This window comes from Coptis chinensis, chromosome 8 (assembly GCF_015680905.1).
Source record: "Coptis chinensis isolate HL-2020 chromosome 8, ASM1568090v1, whole genome shotgun sequence".
Taxonomy (NCBI): Eukaryota; Viridiplantae; Streptophyta; class Magnoliopsida; order Ranunculales; family Ranunculaceae; genus Coptis; species Coptis chinensis.
This window is the reverse complement of record NC_141463.1, coordinates 15,538,603-15,549,278: the sequence shown is the minus strand read 5'-3', so window position 1 is coordinate 15,549,278 and position 10,676 is coordinate 15,538,603. Positions and strand designations below refer to the sequence as shown.

Here is a 10,676-nt window from a genome sequence, read left to right as displayed (position 1 = left end):
CGTTAGCATTCTCATGACTTCCCAATTACCACAACCACATTACATTGTTTCCCGAAAGCGGTTGCTTGACCAATTCACGACACTACGTGTATGAAATACCTAAATATATGAAAGAAAACAACAATCAATAAACTAATATAATTTCATTTAGAAAATAAAAACAAGTGAAAACAATGCCTACTATGTACCTCTTCCGTAATAAATATTTATGTTGTATCCATTGAAAGCGGTTGAACATCATCCACGTCATTCGAGTTTCCAGAGTTCTCGAAACGCACCGAAGGATCCTAAATAAAGAACAGTTGTTAATTGATGTTTGGCTTAAGTACCAAATGCCACAAACGACATGGCCACACCGTTTGGGACCATGTCGTTTGAGATTTGAACTTGGAAAAAAGACTTGTCTGTTTTACGGTGTGGCCATGTCGTTTGAGACTATGTCCAAACGGTGTGGGCACACTGTTCAAGTAGCAAAAAACGCACAAGTCTTTTTCCAAGTTCAAATCTCAACGACATAGCCCGCCGTTTGGGACCCTAGTCCAAACGGTGTGGCCATGTCGTTTATGACTAACTTCAAACGGTGTGGCCACACCGTTCAAAGTCGTAAAAAAAAAGCGGACAAATCGTTTTTCCAAATTCAAATCCCAAACGACATGACTACATCGTTTTGGACACAGTCCAGACGGTGTGACGAGACCGTTTGATGTGAAATACAAACGACCTAGCCGCGTCGTTTAATTACTACATGCATAATTATTACATGCATAATTATTATATGTATAATTATTACATGTATAATCACTGTACACATCAATAATTCCTACATGCATAATTATTAAATGTATAATTACTGTACACATCAATAATTCCTACATGCAAAATTATTACATGCATAATTACTACATGCATAATTATTACATGTATAATCACTGTACACATCAATAATTTCTACATGCATAATTACTACATTCATAATTACGTTTAATTTAGATTTATCTTATTCTTATTAAATGCATCATCATCCATTCCTCTATTTTATTCACTTTGAACTTGTTCTACATTTTTTTCTTGAATGGGGTCACTTGGAACTTGTTCTATATTTTCTTCTTGAATGGGGTCATGATGCATTACATTTTCTTCGTCATCTTCATGTTCTAAAATGGGGTTGGGCTCTTCCATTAGTGTTTAGTGTTATGGTTTAAGGGTTTAAGGGTTTAAGGGTTTATGATTTTTTATAGTGGAAGAGAAAAGAATAGAAGAGAAGGGTTGAAAAGTTTGCAACAAATCAAATTCACTTTGGTTTGGGGTCTGCCCAACACAAAACAACTTTTGGAACCAATGACACATTTGTAATAAGTGTTTTAGTTTTTGGGGTCTGGCCAACACAATATGGGTCCGGCATTAACAAGTACCTAAATTAATGAATTAACTTCCTAAAATCAAATACTTTCACTTAGAGGATTTTACACAGATGACTTGGTCACTTGGCCTCGGGGTTTTGTTTTCACAAACAAAATATCTTGTTCGATTTTAATCGGCAGTGCCGGACCGAGTTTCGGAATTTTGATCATAAGTATTATTTTATTTACTGTTAAAAATGAAAATTAGCGTTTGGATCAACTGACGTGGCAGATATATCGAACCCAAACCTCATATCTTGAAAACCTCATTTCTCAAACTCCACTTCACTTTTCCTTGAAACATGTTATCTACATTATCTCCACCTCATTTCCTCAATCTCCCAAACAACAAAAAACGAATCCAACACTCTCCAAAATCTCGTCCTATTTACCTACATTCTCATTTCCTACCATTCCGCAAGCACACTAGTAATTTCAAACTTATTATTCGAGGAATGAGTAGTAGCGTGGATAATGTGGAATCAATAAATGATGATCTGTCACCCGTGGAGATTTGTTATACACGTACATTGCCTCCTGCATTGACTCTTGAACACGGGTTTGTTAAGATTGAAGAGGAGGTTGATAAGTTGATATCCAATCCACCTTGTTGTAAAAGTGGTATATTGAGGTTTCAGGTATATACTCTTATTTCAACTTGAGGAATGCTTATTTATAAAAGGTCTACATTGTGATTTGTATGTGTTGTGTGTATGTAGGTTGCAGTTCCACCGAGTGCGAAAGCTTTGAGTTGGTTTTGTAGTCAGCCTCAGTCATCCGGAGTGTTTCCGCAGTTTTATTTTTCAAACAATAATCTGGACCACCCACCTACTGACTCGCATTCGCTTGATGGAGTACATGGTGTATCTGGAATTGGTGCTGCAGTTCAATTTACGGGCTCTTCTTCTGCCTCTAGCGACTGGAGTTTGATAGAAAGGTTTACTTCTAGATACTAATATCAGTGTTGTTGACTCGTTAATTTTTTCGTAAAACGGAAAGGTTAATAGTCAGAATGAATTGTAAATTGAGTCGTATAAAAACAAGGACTATGCGACAATGACAGAAAGATACAGTAATAACTCCTTCACTGATCTGGTAACTACTCACACAGACATCCAGTTTGATGGACTCACTATACGATAATGGATAAGAGAGTGACTCACTGACACTATATCTGAAAAACACCAAGGTAAAAGAAAAAAAGAAGAGTAGGGAGGGTTCTTCGGATTTGTAAGTAAACTTAAGTTATTGTTCATGGAAACGAAACTTTGAGAGAGAAAAAGAGGATTCATCCTTAGTTGGTTTCGGCCTTGTACCACTCTATATGTATAAGATAATATCAGGGATTTACATAATAGAAACTTCTTAAATCCCTTCTGGAGATGTCTTCTTAGAACTTGAATATTCCATATGTAGGTGCCAGGAAGATATGGAAGACCTCTTGACATGCGATGGAAAGATAATACGAAGGGAATAATAATGCAAAGATTTAGAAGAGAACCTCCAACTCTTGTGAGTAGTCTAGAGGGGATAATACCTATCCGGCCTCAAAGAAGGAATAACACCCAAACTACCCCAAAGGGCAGAAAGCTTCACAATATGCCTTTCTTCTATGGAATTGTGTATTGCCAAGTCCCATCCAAGATGCCTGTTGGAGTTCTTAGGAAATTACTTTTCTTGCATTTGGTCCATTCGGGGTCGAGTGGCAGCACCCCTGACCTGAATATTTCTGGATGTAAACCTATTATCTCATGTGTATTTGTATATATGTTGTCATATTCTCTTTTCTCCATTTCTGAGTTATTAAAGCTTATTGTGAATATCCTTTCCCTTTTTTAAGTCATGTAGTTACTTATTTTCCTAAATCTCAAGTGATTCATATTGCATATTACTAAGGCTTATACTTATTTTGCAAAACCATATTGATGTTATTGTCACTGGTACTTAATATGTCATGCTAACAGAGCAACTTACACTATTTACACTCTGAGGGTTTTGTGTTCTTGTTCTTATTATAAATCATCAAGCCCAGTTCTATGGTAATATGAAATAACTAAACGTGTACAATGTGTTACTACTTATTCATCTGCAGATATCTTTCAGTTGATTCACCCCTGATAAGGGCTTATGGGTTCATAGGTATCAATGTCGACACAGGATCATCTTCCATCAAGCATGCAACTGATGCATTATACTTTTTAATCCCTCAGGTGAAATTTCATTCTCTCACTTTTCTGATCTTATGCGATTTTTGATCATACTGTCACCTATTTTTCATCTTTTTATTTCAAATCTTGAACGTTAATCAAGAAAGCTAAAACCTTATCAATTTTCTTACATGTATATCAGTTCCTACTTTGTGTTTCTAGTCATAGATCCTTTTACAGTTGAGATTAACGTTTTAACAGATTGAGCTGGATGATTATGAAGGTGTTTCTCTCTTGGGAGCAACATTGGCATGGGATGATTATACAATTTGTACATTCGATAAAGCCATTCGCTCTTTCAAATTATCTCTATATCAGGTAATCTGCCATCCCCCACTCCTTTTTTCTTTCCATTTTGCAGTAAGCAGTTTATACTTATCATGAACACATTGGGCTGCAGAATACTTTTTGGTAACATCTATGATTCCCATGAATTTGATGCTTCCTGTGTGTGGCTATGGGAATCATGGAATAATTAGGTATTTTTATTCTATGAGATATACAGATCTCTCTCTCTCTTTTGTTCAGCAAAACAACATTTTATGCTATATAATCATGATGCAGTGTGAAAGTTCAGTAGTCCACAGTATATATAAATATTGCAAGCAAACATAGGCTAAGCCTCAATACAGTTCTCTCTTTGAACCCATTATAGTCAAGTATTGCTCATCCAACATTGACAGTTTTCTCTTTAAACCCATTATAGTCAAGTATTGCTCATCTAACATTGATAAAATACTCATCTTCATTGTATTAAGTGTTAACATTGCACCAGAGCCATAAGTTCTATGAGGTTGCATAGGTGAGTCTGCATCTAGCAACAGAGCACAAGAGAAGGAGGGTGGGGAGGAGAGGGAGGATAAGGTTATTTGCCTTTGTGCTACTGCAAGATTTCCAAATCCTATTTATAAACTTGTGAATCACTTTCTTTAGACCTCTAACCAATAAGGATGAAAAGACTGAAACAAGAGGGTTCCTTCAAAATCGCTTGCTCCAAATGAACTTTGGTGGAAAACCTTATTTAAGAGCTACAAAGTCTCCGAAGGAAGTATGTGTGTGAATAGCTCTTGTTCTCCCTTCCCGAAAAGCTAATAGTCAAGAATTGCTTGCGATGTTCAAATAGGAAAAACCAGGTAGTTGTGTAGGGTCTTTTGGAAGTAGGGATGGAATACAACTAGATGCTGTTAGAGGTATTGAGTCCAACATAGTGCTGTGATTGTTGTCTGTTAGAGCTGGTGCACTTAAACAGTTTCTTTGTATCCTTTAAAAAAAAAAAAAAAAAAAAAAAAATCTAATTATTTAATTATTATTACTATTTTTTTAATGTTTTTTTATCTTTCTTCTTGTACCATCTTCTGTCGATGAATTTAATTTCACTAATTTGTATATTTGATAACAACTCTGTGTTGTGCAGATATTATTTTGACCTGTTTAGCGCAACTTTTATCGCTATGTTCTCAATACGTGTATTGTAAATTACTTTCAGGCATCGAGAGAGAACTGCCACAACAATTGTGTAAACTATGGTTTTGGAAAGTCCAGCTCAGTGGAGGATAATAAAATTCAAATGGTATTCCTTCCAGTTGTCCATCCCATATTGTTAAGGTGATTTATACTATTTGGGTCTAGTTTCCTAAGACCATTGTAAACTCTAGATATATGCATTTTCTAGGCCTCGACTATTCAAATGTTTGTCATGTATTATTACTTAAGACCCCCTTCTTCATATCCATTTATTAGTGTCGTCACCAAAGTTCTGACAGCTAAATAGCTCAGCATTCCTGGAAATAATGTGGATGCTAAAGTGGAGCTTGACATGTAAGGGCATATGAGTTCAATGTTCATGAAATATCTTCTTGAGTTTATGGTATCATGTCCTCTTACAGAAATCATGTTGCCTTTAATTTGGCAAAGTTCTTGGATGTATTAAGTTTTACTAGTAATCGATTTTAAGGAATTTGACATAACACCATCGTCAATAATCATATGGAGAGTTTTGGTGTGTGGCTTTGTCCAGAAATCTTTTGTAGAGTTATATCAACGGGTGTGCATTGCTTTTAAGGATTTGAAGTACCAGGGAGTCGTCGTATGTTTGTTCTAGTGTATGGAAGAGCAAGGTGGAACTCCATAACTTGAGGATTAGTTGTATCAGCTTGGGAGTAAAAACATTTTAGGGAAATGCAGAATTTTTCTTTCAAGGAAAAGGAAATTTTAATAATGTAAACAACTAAACACACTTGTAAGCAATTGTGTAAAATATAACCGCATTGAATGTGGAATTGAGTAGCCAATCCATTATTCTGAGTAATATGGCTGGTTATTAACCGCAAGTAATGTAGCTGGTTATTAAACACAATAATTAGAAAAAGATATTAAACACAAAAGAAGACTGTCGTCATGATCATCATGGTCAGCCCAATGAAAAAGATATCTGTAAAGCACGATGGGTTGAAAAACAACCTAGTGGAAAAGAAGATCAAGTCCTTTTGTTACTTGAACATGAGTCAATGTTGGGCAGATCTATTAGCAATCTTCCACGTTGAGATGGGCCTTGGGGGTGAGGGGGTGGCGTCGTTGTGGGTTAAAGGGTTTATGGTCAAACTAGGTTGAGTTATACCAGTTAAAAAAGGTGTGTTCAACATCTGTCTTGATCATATTTCCTTTTCTTGTGCTAATCAATTTGATTTTTATAGGTGCATGAGTCTGCAATTTTTATATTAAATTTCAGTCCTGCTTTGTTTTGTAGGCTTATCAGTCATAAAATTTCATTGCACCCGTTTCCTTACTATAATATGTGATTGATTTTGTGATAGTTTAGAGATACATGTTTGTCTGCCACAGTTTGCTTTTAACATTACCTTCAACAGGTCTGTGTCTAACACATTTATCATCATTTTCTTCGTTTGGACTTCTTGGTTTTCTTTAGTTGATGTGATTGAACTCTGTAGGTATGCTTAACTGCTAATTCAACTGAAGGAAAACATTCCAGAGCTAGTCACTTGCAACCGGTATTCCCTTTATCCTGGTAATAACTAGTCCCTCGACGTTCAGTTCAGACCTATTCCTTTGGAGCATGCAGGTTTTCCTCTAATGTGATTCTAATGGTGGATACTGTTTGTTGGCTGACTGTCTCAAGCTTTATTTATATTCTTGCAGAAAGAGGCTTCAACTTCCTCCGATTTTTTGTTTCAGGCTTTCATCAACAACTGCTGTCACTTTCGTAATGTGGTATTCATCTACTTATATCTCTTCCAACAGTTTTGTTAATTTACTTTCATATATTCATATAAAAACAAAATTGTACAAATCAAACTGTTGAGATGTTTAGTTGAGTCCCACATGGGAACTGGGAAGTTTAAAATTCTGCAATAGTATAAACGTTCCTGGGGTCACTCCACTTATAGCCAATCAGTTTTGTGTTGGATGCTCCAAAGTTTATGACAGTTAAGAGACTAGTTTAGAGAAATGAAGTTTAGGATGGTATCATAGCAGGCTAGTATCTATCCCATAGGGCCTGTTTGCTCCATGTAACCCAAGTATGTCCGTCCCACGTGCTATACTCATGTAATGCCATACGAGGGGGGGTTGCAAATGTTTGATATAGTCCAGCATGGGATGTTTAACGCCTTGCAGTATAATATAAGCATTCTTGGGATGTTTAAAGCCTTGTAGTATAATATAGCCAATTGGTTTTGAGTTGGGGGCTCCAAAGTTTATGACAGTTAAGAGACTAGTTTAGAGAAATGAAGTTGAGAGAATTAGAATAAACTAGTTCTCATCTCTTATTTATATTAGTGACAAACCCTAATGGGCTCACTTATATAAACGTAAGGCCCAGATACACATAAAAGCAAAGTAAACACATAATACTAAAAATACCCTCTTACACTCCCCTCAAGCCGGAGCATATATATCAAGATTCAAGAATGCCCAAGTTGTTACAAAGCGAGGAAAACATATTCCCCGCTCAAGGCTTTGGTAAGAATATCATCAAGCTGATTAGACGACGGCAAGTGCGGTGTGACAATCCTCTTAGACATAACCAAATCACGAATATAATGGCAGTCCACCTCAATATGCTTTGTCCGCTCATGAAGACTGGATTACTAGCAATGAAGATGGCAGTTTGGTTATCACAAGACATGGTCATAGGCTTGGAGGAAGAAACACCCATCTCGGATAGTAATGATTGTACCCAAACCATCTCGGTTGACGTATGGGCCATAGCACGGTACTTTCACCTCTCGCACTAGAACGTGCAACCACAGACCGCTTCTTATTTAAGCCAAGTTACTAAATTACCTCCAACAAACGTATAATAACCGGATGTAGACCATCTATCGATCTCTTTTTTTTAGATGTCTATCGGATCTACTACAGTACTACCACCTAATTTGCATCGTAAAAGCCAACAACTGATAATGATAGTGACGGGCGATAAAGCAAGCCCGCGACTAGGAGAATGCTTCAAGTAGCGAAGGATGCGACAAACAAAGATCCCATTGAGGTTGCCAAGGTGCATGCATAAACCGACTAACGACTCCAATAGCAAAAGATATATCTGGTCGAGTGACAGTAAGATAAATTAGTTTGCCAACCAGTCAATGATAATGACCGGGATCTTCAAATCAAGGTTATCAAGGACATACTTTCTTTGTGATAAACTAAGGCCTTGGTGAGAACAAGCTACCTCAATGCTAAGAAAGTAGCGAAGAAAACCCAAGTCCTTAGTGTGAAACTGTTTACTAAGATGAGATTTTAATTAGGCAATGCTGGAGGAATTACTTCCAGAGATAATGATATCGTCGACGTAAACAATGAGAACTATAACACCATGTGAAGATTGTCTAACAAATACATAGTGGTCTGACGAGGAGTGTTGGAACCCAAAGGTAATAACCACAGAACTAAACTTATCAAACCATGCTCGGGGAGACTGTTTTAGGCCATAAGTAGCTTTTTAAGGCGACATACCATTCTTGGGCGACCAGATACAATGCAACCAAGAGGTTGCTCCATATAAACTTCTTGTAAGTCCCCATACAGGAAAACATTCTTTACATCTAGTTGATATAAGGGCCATCCCAAACAAACAACAACAGATAAAAGAATCCGAACAGAATTCAGTTGAGCAACGGGGAGAAAGGTCTCAAAATAGTCAACTCCATACACTTGGGTAAACCCTTTAGCCACTAACCGTGCCTTTAGACGCGCAACAGTCCCATCTGGATGATATTTAACTGTGTACACCCATCGACATCTCACAACCTGTTTTCCATTGGGTAAAATTGTCAACTCCCAAGTACAATTTTGTTGCAAGGCCTTAATTTCCTCATCCATAGCTTGTTTCCAACCTGGAGAAGATAATGCATGCTTATAAGAGAGGGAACAGAAACAACAGAGAGAGCCATTGCAAACGACCTAAACGCAGGAGTAAGTTTATCATAACAAACAAAATTAGCAACAGGATGAGTGGTACAAGATCTGGTACCTTTCCTATGAGCAATAGGAAGATCAATGGAAGGATCCTCATGAGTGGAAGGCATTGATGTCAGGGGCACTTGAGGTTGAAGCTCTGAATGAGTGGTACAAGATCTGGTACTCTTTCGAAGAGCAATAGGGCGATCAACAGAATTCACAGATGCCGAGGACACTTCAGGTGGATGAACCTAAGTTGCTTTTGGACGACGCTTATACACTTGAATCTCCTTGTTTGATGTAGGTTTAGACTACCCTTGACTACTAGATAAGGGCGAGGGATCGGATATGGGAACCTGAATTGGATCAGATGGAAGGACAACTAATGGAGACTCCCCCTTACCGGTAGCAATCAGATCAGGTGTAAATGATTGTGAAAAAATAGATGTTGACTCAAAGAATGTAACATCTGCACAAACATAGTATCGACGACAAACGGGAGAGTAACAACGATATCCCTTCTGTGTACGTGAGTAACCAAGAAACACACATTTGACTGCACGAGGAGAGAGTTTATCTTGGCCAGGCCCCAATACATGAATAAAAGCGGCACCCAAACGCTTTTGGTGGAAGTGAAAATGGTAACACATTAGAATGTAACAATGAAAAAGGTGTTTTTCCGGCTAAAATGGAAGTGAAAATAAACAGCTGTGAGAACTGCATCTGCCCAGTATGGCTTAGGCAAATGCATGTGAAACATAAGAGTACGGGTGACGTCAAGGATACGACGATGCTTGCGCTTTGTCACACCATTCTGTTGTGAGGTATGGGTGCAAGTAGTATGATGAATTATACCATTATCAACACAAAAATTTTGGACGATATCTTGGGTATACTCACGAGCATTGTCTGAACGAATAACACGAATAGAAATACCATATTGCACAGAAATTCCCTTATAAAAAGTAAAAAGCACGTGTGGTAGTTCAGAACGATCATTAAGTAAATAAATCCATGTCATACGGGAATAATCATCAACAAAGATAACAAAGTATGAAAAACCAGACAAACTTTTTATTCGACTCGGACCCAAAATATCTGTGTGAACTACATCAAAAAGACGCCAACTTACTGACACCGACGACCGACTAGGAAATGAACTACGGTGGTGTTTCCCTAATTGACACACTTCACATTCTAGTTTAGAATTAGAACTCGATTAGGAACAACTTGACACAACTTTGACAATGACGGATGTCCCAAGCGATAATGCGGTTGGAGAGGAGAAATACTAGCAGCCTAGGAAGCAGATACGATACCGATATCGCGACCACGACATTTTTCAAAATATAGGACCGACATTTTTCAAAAATATAGGACATATATATATATATATATATATATTTGAATAATATATATATATATATATTATATAATTGAGCATTTTTCACCAAATTCAAATTAAAATAGCAATTCTACTTCATAAAATGACCAATTCAAACACATTAAGCAGCAACTTACATGTATAACTTGGATTCACTTCATCTTTCTTCTCATGCATCTCTTCTTAACTTGGATTTTATTTCACTTGTTTTTTTTTTGTTGAAGTTCCAAAAAAAATTCTTGTATGTGTGAGATTACTGTCCCCCGC

At 37.1% G+C, this 10,676-nt stretch overlaps 1 protein-coding gene across 1 annotated transcript; it reads left to right on the top strand.

The window, feature by feature from the left end:
* Positions 1-1,637: 1,637 nt before the first annotated feature.
* On the top strand, positions 1,638-7,068 carry LOC147480187 (protein PHYLLO, chloroplastic-like). Its single transcript, XM_086578578.1, has 7 exons — positions 1,638-2,038; positions 2,120-2,337; positions 3,493-3,610; positions 3,809-3,925; positions 6,556-6,615; positions 6,764-6,835; positions 7,012-7,068. Exons 1-7 carry the CDS (start codon positions 1,703-1,705, stop codon positions 7,066-7,068), a joined length of 978 nt encoding a protein of 325 aa, XP_086434704.1. The 5' UTR covers positions 1,638-1,702.
* Positions 7,069-10,676: the final 3,608 nt, after the last annotated feature.

What these genes read in the sequence shown, in the direction of transcription:
- LOC147480187 (XM_086578578.1), top strand. Translation starts at nt 1,703, where the DNA reads ATGTTATCTACATTATCTCCACCTCATTTCCTCAATCTCCCAAACAAC. An exon ending in TCAAATTATCTCTATATCAG is followed by an intron (nt 3,926 to 6,555) that starts GTAATCTGCCAT and finishes TGAACTCTGTAG; the next exon opens with GTATGCTTAACTGCTAATTC. An exon ending in GCTGTCACTTTCGTAATGTG is followed by an intron (nt 6,836 to 7,011) that starts GTATTCATCTAC and finishes CTCCACTTATAG; the next exon opens with CCAATCAGTTTTGTGTTGGA.